General features: G+C 45.0%; 1 protein-coding gene across 1 annotated transcript; it reads right to left on the reverse strand.

Annotated features, from left to right (window-relative positions):
• Window positions 1–2,606: 2,606 nt before the first annotated feature.
• Window positions 2,607–5,646, reverse strand: LOC144889427 (armadillo-like helical domain-containing protein 3). The gene is made up of 5 exons (XM_078769654.1): window positions 5,475–5,646; window positions 5,129–5,255; window positions 4,051–4,126; window positions 3,730–3,808; window positions 2,607–2,813 (listed from the first exon to the last, which is right to left on the reverse strand). Exons 2-5 carry the CDS (start codon window positions 5,235–5,237, stop codon window positions 2,607–2,609), a joined length of 471 nt encoding a protein of 156 aa, XP_078625780.1. The 5' UTR covers window positions 5,238–5,255; window positions 5,475–5,646.
• Between the last annotated feature and the right edge of the window lie 6,832 nt (window positions 5,647–12,478).

Below are 12,478 nucleotides of genomic sequence, written 5' to 3' on the forward strand. Positions count from 1 at the left end.
AGGAGGGAAGTGTCGTTGAACCTGAAGGGAAAGGTGTATGCTGCATGTGTGAGAAGTGTTATGATTTATGGGAGCGAGACATGGGTAATGAACGTTTCGCAAAAACGAAGGCTGGAAAGGGTGGAAATGCGAATGGTTCGGTGGATGTGCGGAGTATCGTTGAGAGAGAGGAAGACAAATGATGAACTGCGAAAGATGATGGGAATAGAGCCTGTGATTGATGCTGTGAAGAGGAACAGGTTGAGATGGTTTGGTCATGTGTTGAGGAAGGATGAAAGTGACTGGTTGAGAAGTGATGGAAATGAATGTAGAAGGAAGTAGAGGACGGGGAAGACCGAGAAAGACTTGGCCAAAGATGGTGGAAGAAGAAATGCGGGCAAGGGGGTTAACAAGGAGAGATGTAGACAATATGGCAAAATGGAGAAGATTGTCATGGGGACCGCAAGGCTAACCCCCTCTCTAGCAGGGAAAATGGCCTTAAAATGCATGTTGTTGTTGTTGTTGTTGTTGTTGTTGTATAGAGTTCTTTACAATGAGCCATCTCTCAATTTTTTTTCTATGCAGCACTTTCGGAGAAAGAGGTGCAAAGTTTTTCGTTTTTTCCAAGATGTCGGCCATACCATGTGACCTATGTCACATTTATCATTAAAAAAATTCTACAAGTGGAGGTGCACCTATGGTGAAAATTTCCTATCAATCAGACCAATCGAAAAAATGAGATTTATTCTGTGCAGACAAACAGACAAACAAACAGACAGACAACCAGATAAAGAGACAAACGAACAAAGACAGACAAACGGACTGAAATGCAATTCCCTTTCCTCTGGCGAGTGTAATAACAAGTACAAGCACAAAATGACCGTATTAATTGTTATTACAGTTTTTTTTTTTCAGGTCCAACTCCATGTGAGTCCCTTAAATCGGGATCATAAACCTCAAACAACACAGTTATCTGGTTTCCTCAGAGTCCTTGAGAACAATGCCATAAGCTTTCGTGGGATATGGTGTCCTGGGCCTACAAATAAATTATCGCAATTGTCAATGTGTCAACGCCTCCACCCAACCCCCACTCCCATTGCTGACCTTACAAATTTCCTGGTTTTCCTTCTGTGTCCCTCTTGTCCACCTCCATGCGACCTTCCCTACCATTCATTCATCCCCCACACCCATTATTTGTGCAAGTCTCCAGCTATTTATTTCATCCTTCAACTCTGCTGTCGGCACCCACCTCTCCACCGTTCATTTTGTTCTGTTGCATCCTGATGTGTTCAGCTCTTCCACGAGTCTTGACTTTGTAAACAATCCCAAAACGTGTTTTTTTTTGAAAACAGAGTCCTGGTTCATTGAGTTTGCATCACAGACTGGAGATATAAAAGTTAATAAAACCACATATCTCCCACTCCCTGCCACCACCGTGATTCCAGAGCGGTGGCACAAACAACTCGCCCCTTGGGGCACGTGGAACGACAGTCTCGTTTCAAAGCTCAAGCCTGAAGTCAGGCGACCCTCTGTGTAGCCTCTGAGCATAGCTTAGGGGTGCTCTCCTGGCTTGTGTAAATGGTGACACAAGCAGAATGGGAGGATGGTCAAAACAATTGGCACACCTATGCCCGATAGTATGGAAAATTCCCTCCGTTTTAGTTCACAAAGATTCCATTCGCACCGAGAGGCCCATTAGAAACCAAAAACGATTCACCGTTGATTTTAAGAAAGCAAACAGGTCAGCAGTAGTTTAGAATCAATGGTAGCTTGGAATTGCCCGCCATGCACATCGTGCACGCTTCAACCACCCTGACCCTTCTTCCCATGGGATTATCACATCCTCGAGTCTCCCTTTACAAAGAAAATAGTCAGCCTAGATATTTAAGCATCTTACAGCACTCCAGTCTGTTAATTACACAACAGTCATCATGTTTCATTATGTATGCCAATCTGGAATGACATCAGTGGAAATTAAATAAACAAAAAAATAAAGATCAGATTCCCTGAATGTCAGAATTTTAACTGGGTCGAGGTTCTTAATAAATCAACGTCATGAAATAAGTAAATGAACGAATGAATGTACGAATGAGTCAATAATTGAAAGCCAAAGTTAAAGAAAGCATCATATAACATCAGGCCAGAACTAGAACGGCACTCAGAGGAGAGCATAATGGTTGGCCATATCACTCAATGGTGAAGAATCACTTGAAAAATTCCACTACCCGGATCCAGATCTGGATATTCACCAAAATGGAATCGATTCTTCCTGGTCACACACACAACCTGTCCATCAAGTTTCATCCAAATCCATCCATAACCTTTTGAGATATTCTGCTATGTATCGTTTTTGGCCCGAACTCGCAATGGTGAAGAATCACTTAAAAAAATTCTCGTATCCGGATCCGAATCCGGATCTTCGCCAAAATCTAATCATTTCGTCCTCGTCATATAAACTACATCTCTGCCAAATTTTGTCTGAATCTGTTTACAACTTTTTGAGATATTTTGTTCACAAACAGACAGACAAACAAAGACAGACAGACAGGGGTGAAAACTTAACCTCCATCCACCTTTGGTGGCGGTGGTAAAAAGGGAAGCAACCTCCACCCCCACACTCCCACTTTTCATGCATAATTCACTCCATGACAGTACTTTCCCTTACATATCTGTGCCCCTCGTAATGCCCATGTGATCAGACGCCCCTGCATGCCCACCAGTTGGGTGAAAAAGCTGGCTTCGCGAGGCTGCTCCGCATAGCGCTCATAGTGGTCTAGGCTGTCCTGGAGCTTCAGTGTCAATGTGTCGTAGTTACAGCGAACCACCGAAAGCACCTGTTGGTGGTGTTGATGGTGGGGTGGGTACGGGGAGGATATTAATGGGCAAGAGAAAAATGCAATGACAAAGCTGCCTCATAGTAGTAGGAGAGAGGGGGGCAGGAAAGGTGGGGGTGCACCACAAAAAGGAAGTCAAGAGTAGGAATCACATCATGGTATAAATTTCACACATAGAAACTTTCACAAAAAGTACTGTTATCATTTAAAAACAAAATAAAAGGGAACAAACTTGAGAGCAGTGCTTGTGGTACTGACATCAAGCTCGAGTATGGAAACTATTAATCTTCTGAATCTTATTATCCGGCCAAGCAAAGTGTGTAATATGAGAGAATGTAAAAGTCGCACGGCTGTGCATTGCTCGTGGCACTCAAAGCTGTGCGAAGATGTTCCCTGTGCGTTATGAAGCCCCAACCAGTCCTGTGATGGCGTTCTCAGAAATCACCATTTCTCACAATGTCATAAAATTGGAAGACTACTCAAATCACAACCCGAGGGAGGGGAGGCAACGGAACGCGAGGTGTCGAGAAGCGTGCGCCCCGGCCTGCGATAATGAGCTGCCATGACGAATACGGGTCTCCGTGGCTCAGGTGGCGCCGCCGCCCCCATGGGGATCCGCACGTCGGCTAATGAAGGGGCAAAATGAATGGGTTTGCCACTAGGCCCTCATAAAGCTCGTCCTAATTACCGACTCCTAAAGCCCCGCAGCGTGTGTCCGAGCAAAGGGAAATAAACCGCGCAGAGCGCAATCTATCGCCAATAAGGCTTGCGGCTGCAAGTTGAGATGGAAAGAGATCCGAGCCGGGAGCAGGCCGTGTGAATGCAATGACACCTTGCCCAATTAAAGGAGTTTACCACCTTCCGCCGTTGCAACGGAGTGACGGGCTCATCAATCCTCAAAAAGAGGCAAACTCACTTGTTCTTCAGAAAGCTGGGAGATGTGATTGACTGCAGCAAAAGACTCGATCTTCGGGTTGAAATGGTTCACAATGGCTCTGCAACAAGCAATTAAAATCTTTATTAATTACAGCAGTGATATTGAAAATATTCTACCTGGAAACATTAATCATTCATTGTGTTTAATGGGGTTCCTCAAAACCCAACAGTTAATGATACAATTAGAAATTTGAAGAGACAGACGCAAAATGGCAATCACTTGATGCTCAACAGTCCAAAGTCAAAGTACAAACTGATTAAAAGATGCAGAATCACAGGTAAAGGTTGGTGTTGTTGTTACCTGATGTTCACCAAAGCCTGCGTCACCTTGCTTGCTGGGTCTTTCCACTGCCCATTGTTTGTGGAGTGTCGCAGAACTGAAGACAAAATAAAACGTGTATCACGCCACATCAGCAACAACTCGCAAACCACCACCACCACCACCACCAACACCACCACGCTATTAAAAAAAAAAAAAACCCCCAAAAAATATATATAAACTTCAGCAATCGTCTTGAAAGACGATTTGTCCCTGTTCTCTGCTGTTGTACTTTTGTGCTTCCCTCTCTCTCCCCATCGAGTCTCCCACTCCCTTTATTGCATGTTTTGTGTGTCCGTTTTTTTTTGTTATTGATGTTATAGCTCTTACACGAGCCTCGATCTTGTAAAAACAAGGTTCAGACGTATATGGCGGCGGCCATCTTGGATTTTGATGTGGCGACCCAATTTTCAATAGCGTTCTTCCTTATGCCTAGATACACCCACACACCAGATTAGAAGTTGGTACTTCGCTTATTTTTCAAGATATTCAGCTCACAAGGTTCAGACATACATGGCATCAGACATACATGGCGGCGGCCATCTTGGATTTTGACGTGGGTTGCACCCACACACCAAATTCGAATGCGGTCCTTCGCTTATGCACGCACGCACACACACACGCCTGCACGGACGGATGGACAGACGAACGGACGGACAGAGAGGGGAAAACCATAGTCCCCCTTTCGCTCCGCAGTGACGGGGGACAAAAAGAAAAAAGAAAGAGGAACATGTTTCAGGAATATCAATCACAAAAAGTTACAAAAATAACAGGTGACCAGTGATTTTTGTTTTTTTGGGGAGATGGTGAAAATCAAAGTCCTGGCTGCCACTGAGTGAAAGAGGTGAAGTACATCGACTCCAAAAGAGCATCGTGGAGGCAAAATGAAGTTGTGCAGAATTTCCAGATTTATCTACGGGTCCACTAGATGCTCAGCATGCCCCTCCCCCCATCCCCCAAGCTCATTTTGCTGTCATTCTTACTTTAACCACAGAGCCTCCCACACAACGTTTCTCCCTGGCAGGGTAATTACTGTGCAATTACCATCTGTGCTTCATACCCATGGAGTAGAGATTGTCAAATGCCTGGTGCATGCGGATTATCTCGTAATACAGCTCATCGTAGCTGCCTGGGGTGGGCAGGAACGTGTCTCCATAGGTAATGAACATGTTGAACAAGTTAACCACCTGAGGATGGAGGAAGAGTGTCAGTTTAGCTTGATAAAGCGGTTAAGTAAGACAATGGTAAGAAAAGTGTTTGGCATGGGTGTGGAAAAGCGCGTGGGCGTGGCAAAGCGAGTGGGCGTGGCAAAGCGAGTGGGCGGGGTAAAGTGAGTGGGCGTGGCAAAGCGAGTGGGCGTGGCAAAGCGAGTGGGCGTGGCAAAGCTAGCAAGCAAAGGAAAAAACCTGAAGAGCCAGAGGGAAAATGTTGTGTTTTCCCAGAAGCACCGTCTCATGAGACAGCAGAAACTTGAGCACACTGATGAGAGCTGGAACACACAGGAAGCATTTAATTTATTTGTTTAACAGCTTGCAGGTAATGAGTGGACTGAGACAAATAAAACTTGTGTAATATGAATGAATGAATGAATGATCGTTTTAAGGCCATTTTCCCTGCTAGAGCAGGGGTTAGCCTTGCGGGCCCCTTGAGGCAATGTTTTTATGGCCGGATGCCCTTCCTGACGCCAACCCTTGGTTCGCTCTTACGATGCGCAGGGATACGGTGTACCTATTCTAAACCGGGGTACACACCGGAATTATTCATCCCAGCAAGCTGGTACTCAATTTGCCGACCTCGGAAGGATGACATGCTGAGTAAACCCCCCTGGTGTTAATTCAGCGATCGACCGGGATTCGAACCCAGGATCCTAGGATCCCAAGCCGGCACCCTAACCGCTAAGCCAACACCAGGCTTAGCAAACAAATAATAAAATTAAAATAAATAGCAAACAAAAATAGCAAACAAAAATTAGTAATAGCAAACAAATTAAAAAGAAAATAAAATAAAATAACAAACAAACATAAAATAACAAACATAAAATAACAAATAATAAAATAACAAACAAATAATAAAATTAAAATAAATAGCAAACAAAAATAGTAATAGCAAACAAAAATTACTTTGGACACGATACAAAGACAAAAGGAGCTCACACTAGTGCTGTGCAGTACTGTATTTGATTACAAATTACATCAGAGACGAGTAAGAGTACAATGTCAGCAATACAAAGAACACAAAACATTCATAAAGAAAGTTATAGAGGCTATCTCGACTGAAATACAGTAGTATGGACATGAAATATCTCTTTCAATAACGTATAAGAGCAAGCCTTTGTTAGCTGGCACCCTGGTCAAAAGGACCCGACATGTTCGGTTTAATGGAATGCAAATATCAATAACAAGGAGGAAAGATAAACACAAACGTAAAGTCTCAACAAAATTGTAAATCTGTAGTGCAGGAAGAAGTACACCGAAATTCTGTCAAAGACAAAGCCTTTGGGCCATGACGCGGTCTTCACAAGGGCCAGACATCGGCCGTTGGTGTTCAGATTTGAAATGCCTCCCAGACGGACAGGGCCACTGCACAGGCCAGCAAGAGACCGCGAGACCCGTTTACACCATACCTGGCAGGTCAATGGGTACTGATACATGCATGTTACACAGCCGTTTAAAAACATTATATCAACCGTCACACTTTCACATCCTGTCTGCAAAAGGAAAATGGCTGAACAGCCAGTACTTTGGGATGTGCCAATGAGGAACTCACTCATTCACGTTTACTGTGACCAAGCGTTTGGAAACATCGACATTTTTTTTTAAGTCATAAAATGTGATGGGGATCACCTCAAGTTTTTTTTCAAAATATTTTTCAGGGTCTTGCTTCTCCCACCTGGGATCTCTGCCATCCCACGTGGAAGATATCGTTTTTGTTATCATGCTGTTTCGATCCGAGTGAGAGCGACCATTTAGATGGGACCTGGATGTCGGCAGCTGCACAGATCGTCAATGGATTGAGAAATTTTGCCCATCAAGGGAAATCTTCGACGATGTTCGCCAAAAGCCGACACCTCGTTTTACGAGATGGGACGTAGCATTATGCGCACATTTACGACTAAATGAAAGCACCACGAGATCAATCTAGAAGCTGAATGGAGGGCAATCGCAACACCGATTTGACAGTGGGGTAACACTGTGTGCACGCCTTGTTCACACCGATCAACTCTTCACCCAAACATTTTCAGTTACCATGAGTGCGATTCTTGCTGAGGTTTTATTTTGTCGTTAAGATTGGCAAAATAAAACCGTTCTTTGTCACAAAGTCACACGACATCAATAATGGCCCTCTTTAAAAGTGCACACAATTTCACGACACTGGCAAATTCAACGGGCCCATTACCCTCGTTTGTAATCAACCGGACTAAGACCATGAGGGCATCAGAAAAGCAATTGCATAATTACACCAATTTAAAAAAATGAAACAGAAAAAAACCCCCAAACATCAGTCGTGCACATTTAACACAAACATCAAGTGCAGCCACCGCACCGTCTATTGCCGGCTGTGCAGCAGCTCAGCTTGATAACCTCCTCCCCCAGGACAGAAACACACTTATTCAGGGCAATCCGTTTGTATTCTCTTTCACTTTATGTTTTGGTCACCTCCTTCATAATCCAGTACTCGTGCCTTAACGTCCGTCTTCAACTTGTTTACGCAATGCTGTTTCAAGTCTCGTCACATCTGGGCATACGCCATTTCATTTTGGCTGCTGCAACTCGGGTAACACCACACTACAAAACGAATGCTAACATCTGGGGGTTTCTCTAGACAAAACTTGCTCTGCAACGGCCGACACACTCACTGGCGATCCGTTGTTCTCCTTCCCACAATTGTCTGTCGTTGAAGACGTGGCTTCCAACGCTCCACCCACGATTCGCGAAACCTCCAACCCATCTCTGGGCGTCTGAGCAGGTAAATCTGGCTGCTCAACTACCCCATCGTAGCCGTTCAAGAGCAGTTGTGAGCTCAACTGCAGGACGACTGCAACCGGTGTCATTGTTTATCGGGGTATGATGTGTAAGGGACCAGGTGACCTTTATTCCTCCATGTTTCAAAATCAAATTGTTATTGGAATTTGGAAATAGTGTTTTTTTTAAAATTGAAATTCGCTCGAAACAAGACAAGGCTGACAACCACTAAATATGAAGGACGACGGAGAAAAAGTAAAAACGTATAGATTAAAAAAAAAACAACTAGAGATAAGAGAAAGAGGAAAAACTGGCAAAACTTTCAAGTCTTGAAACAAGGAAACCTCTTCACATGAATTAGGCCACGCGGAAAAATACATTTTCCTACCCCCCTTGAGTAGCCCCCCCAACACCCCCACAGAGAATTTTGAAAGATTGATGTCAAAATATGCATTTTGGGGGTGATCTTATCCAAATTGTAACAAAAAAAAAAACTATGCAAATAAAAAAAGTGATATTTGGGGGAAATTATTTTATTTCACCTGAACATCCAATGCTGGGAAGATTCTTTTCAGTTCGTACAGCATTTTATTATTGTACAAAATAAATTAATTCTGAATAGTACAAACCTATCCAGGACTTTTGATACACCCATGGGCCCGCTGGTCCAAATTTTCATTGGTCTTCATGGCCTTGGAGCACGCCTACCTGCTGAAGTGCTTGAGCATCAGCTTACCTTTCACCAAACCCAGATATGCTTGGGCCAGGGTGAGGATTATACGTTTGTTATTATTATTGCCAAATGATACGATTATTATTGTTATAATATTATTAGTATTCATAAAAAAAAATGCTTTGTTACAATGTTATTGTTTTTTTTTGTAATTAAAATGCCATGCAGTGGAATACCCTATTAAGCTGCTCTATGCACCTTAACATGGCGTGTGTTTAGAAACATGGGAATTCTTCTGGATTATTTGTCGTTAATTATCCAAATCAACGCAGATCATGACGATCATTTTGGTGTATCACATTCTACATCAGAAAGATCTAATAGAATGCCACATTTAAAAAAAAAACAACACACACACACACACACACACACACACACACACACACACACACACACACACACACACACACACACACACACACACACACACACACACACACACACACACACACACACACACACACACACACACACACACACACACACACACACACACACACACACACTATTGCTGTTAAACAAAAAGAAAAAGAAAAACAATGAAACTACAAAAAAAAGAAAGAAAGCAGAAGAAAGTTCAAATTATGAAATTAAAGGCGAATTTGAGTGAAAATGTGATTTAAAAAAAGAAGCATTGTAACCTCTTTCTAACGGGGATGCAATTTTGACGACGTGGGTGTTCATGTGTGTGCCTGGCCCACTGTTCTCATTCCCACTCATTCACCAACCCCATCGCCCACCAAGTGAATTGTTGGAGTCGATAGATTGCTGAAATGAATTAATGTGGTGGTGATGCAGCACAAGCTTAATGGGGAAAATGGCCTCCTCCTGTGTCGAAAGTCCCCGTGCATCCATGCAAGTTCAACAGCATTTCAGGTATCAGATTTGAACTCTATAATGTTTCAACCTCAGTGGCTGCTTTCATCTCAGCTAAAGCAAAGTGATGGATAGTCAGGGGACGCAGGAACTCTCTTGTGGAATATGGGGTTCAGAGGTAGTCCATACAGCTGATAAAGGGAATTTTTTTTATCCTGTTTCGTGACATTCCAGGCTACAAATTCTGGGCAGTTCACAGAGGATAATCTTTTCTCTGGATTCAGGAAATCAAACTGTACTCGGACTCAAGACAGATGAGGGACTCGTATTCTCATTTCCACACGTAGCTCCAATTTTCATAAGCAAGAAGAAATAACTTGACCAACTTTCATAAATGATTAAATAAATACATGGGAGAATGCATCGGGTGGACAAGATGGACACATAAACAAACTCCCAGGAAGGAAAAACTGTAAATATTGTTACGGATTCGTAACTTCCGTTATTGGGGTTGTCACCCACTTGACATGTTTCTGATATTAGGTATTATAATTATTCTCAAAAGGTTTATTATTGAGGAACAGCTATCTAAAGTTAAAAAGGTTAACTTAAAATGATACAGGAAATCGTGGACCGGAAAACGACGAGCGAGGAGGAGGAGGCGGTGAGAAATGTCGGGGAAGAAGCTGGTTGCTTTGCGTTCTGGATCGAACGTTGTCGAGCAAGAGACACGAGTGAACTTTGGGTTTCCTGGAAAGGGATTCCGCGATAGAGTTGTTATCGCTGTGACTGATCAAACCTGCGTGTCAGGTTGGCGTTGGATTCGGAGGAACCATCGTCGTGTGATTACGTTTTAAGTACGAGCCGTCCGCCATTTTGACTCATGCGCTTCGCGCGTCGAGCAAACCTTCCTTGCTTCGTCAACCGTTTCCATAGCGTTCAGACGTATCTTTGGTGGGTGTGTGCACCGAGGCTTCTGACGATTACTTTTTTTTTTTTTTGTATACTGAATCGAGGCTCGTGAAAGAGCTGACAACCGCGAGGGAAAGACAGCACAGGGGGACCACGAGGGAAAGACAGCACAGGGGGACCACGAGGGAAAGACAGCACAGGCGGACCACGAAGGAAAGACAGCACAGGGGGCCCATGAGGGAAAGACAGCACAGGGGGACCACGAGGGAAAGACAGCACAGGGGGACCACGAGGGAAAGACAGCACAGGGGGACCGCGAGGGAAAGACAGTACAGGGGGACCGTGACGGAAAGACAGTACAGGGGGACCACGAGGGAAAGACAGCACAGGGGGACCGTGAGGGAAAGACAGTACAGGGGGACCACGAGGGAAAGACAGTACAGGGGGACCACGAGGGAAAGACAGTACAGGGGGACCGCGAGGGAAAGATAGCACAGGGGGACCGCGAGGGAAAGACAGCACAGGGGGACCGCGAGGGAAAGACAGCACAGGGGGACCGCGAGGGAAAGACAGCACAGGGGGACTGCGAGGGAAAGACAGTACAGGGGGACCACGAGGGAAAGACAGCACAGGGGGACCACGAGGGAAAGACAGCACAGGGGGACCACGAGGGAAAGACAGTACAGGGGGACCGCGAGGGAAAGACAGTACAGGGGGACCGCGAGGGAAAGACAGCACAGGGGGACCACGAGGGAAAGACAGTACAGGGGGACCGCGAGGGAAAGACAGTACAGGGGAACCAGGAGGGAAAGACAGAACAGGGGGACCACGAGGGAAAGACAGCACAGGGGGACCGCGAGGGAAGGACAGTACAGGGGGACCGCGAGGGAAAGACAGCACAGGGGGACCACGAGGGATTTCCGCCTTTCTCCGCCTTTGGATTTCCCAGTCGCCGTGAGTGCGCCTTTGTGCCGCTTTAACCACGTGACCCCTTTTCTCCGCTTTGGGCCGCGTGCGCCTTGGTGCCATTTTGGGCGGCTTGTCTTTGTCTGTGCCTGCCCTCGGAACGAGATTCTGGTTTAGAGTCGACATCGTTCCGTTGATCACTGGAGGGGACCAACTCTGAGCTCAAAGACGGGAATATAGAAACATTGGGGAAGGTTCTTTCCACTCAATTGGAACACTGTTACCTTATGCATGCCAGCTGATGGAATAGAGAGTGCACTCTTAATTGTCATTTGTGGTGACATGTTATGCCTGTGTGATTTATAATATATTATTGGTTTGTTCATAACCATTGGTGTGGTTTCCTTATTGATTTCGACACGGAATAATATATTTTTCTGCCGTGACCCCTCCCGGGGTTCAGAGGTATACCGAGACCAGGAGGTCGGGGAGGAACACCTAACAATATGGAAGGAAACAGGCTTGTGGGTGGGGGAGTTAACGGTGGTTAGAAAAGGTCGTGGTTTTACATTGGGGATGATCTGAGATGGTGGTGAACATCTGTCTTGAAGACCCGGAGGAAGAATGAGATTGAAGAGAATGTGGAGGTCGATTCCACAAGCAGGAAAAGAGAGGAACGTATGAGTGGAGGTGAGCAGTGATCCGGAATTTTGGGAGTCTTACCAGAATGGGGTTTATGATGGAAGGATTAAAAAAAAAAATTCCAAGTGCTTGACCAACTTTTTTGCAGGTCTGCAGAGAGTAAAGAGGCTAATGCCCGACAAACTGAGGGATGGGAGGTGGAACGGCAGAAAGTGGAGTCAGTAAAAAGATCTCACACTCTCACTTTGTCTCTCCGAAAAGACCGTCTGGACAACCCTCCCATGTACTTTCTGAGCAATCCTCTGGAAGAAGTTCTGTCACTCAAGCTTTTGGGTCTCACAATCTGCCATGATATTTCCTGGGAAAACCACATTTCCAAGCTGGCCTCCAAAGCCAGTCACCAACTGGGCATCCTCCGTCGTGTGAAGTCCTTTCTGCG

This window comes from Myxine glutinosa, unplaced genomic scaffold (assembly GCF_964187855.1).
Source record: "Myxine glutinosa unplaced genomic scaffold, kmMyxGlut1.1 SCAFFOLD_3704, whole genome shotgun sequence".
In the NCBI taxonomy this organism is placed as follows: Eukaryota; Metazoa; Chordata; class Myxini; order Myxiniformes; family Myxinidae; genus Myxine; species Myxine glutinosa.

Excerpts from the sequence above, each read along its gene's own strand:
- LOC144889427 (XM_078769654.1), bottom strand. The coding sequence starts at position 5,237 with ATGTTCATTACCTATGGAGACACGTTCCTGCCCACCCCAGGCAGCTAC. Across the intron at positions 3,809-4,050 it reads CAGGCTTTGGTGAACATCAG|AGCCATTGTGAACCATTTCA; the intron begins GTAACAACAACA and ends TGCTTGTTGCAG. Across the intron at positions 2,814-3,729 it reads CCCAGCTTTCTGAAGAACAA|GTGCTTTCGGTGGTTCGCTG; the intron begins GTGAGTTTGCCT and ends CACCACCAACAG.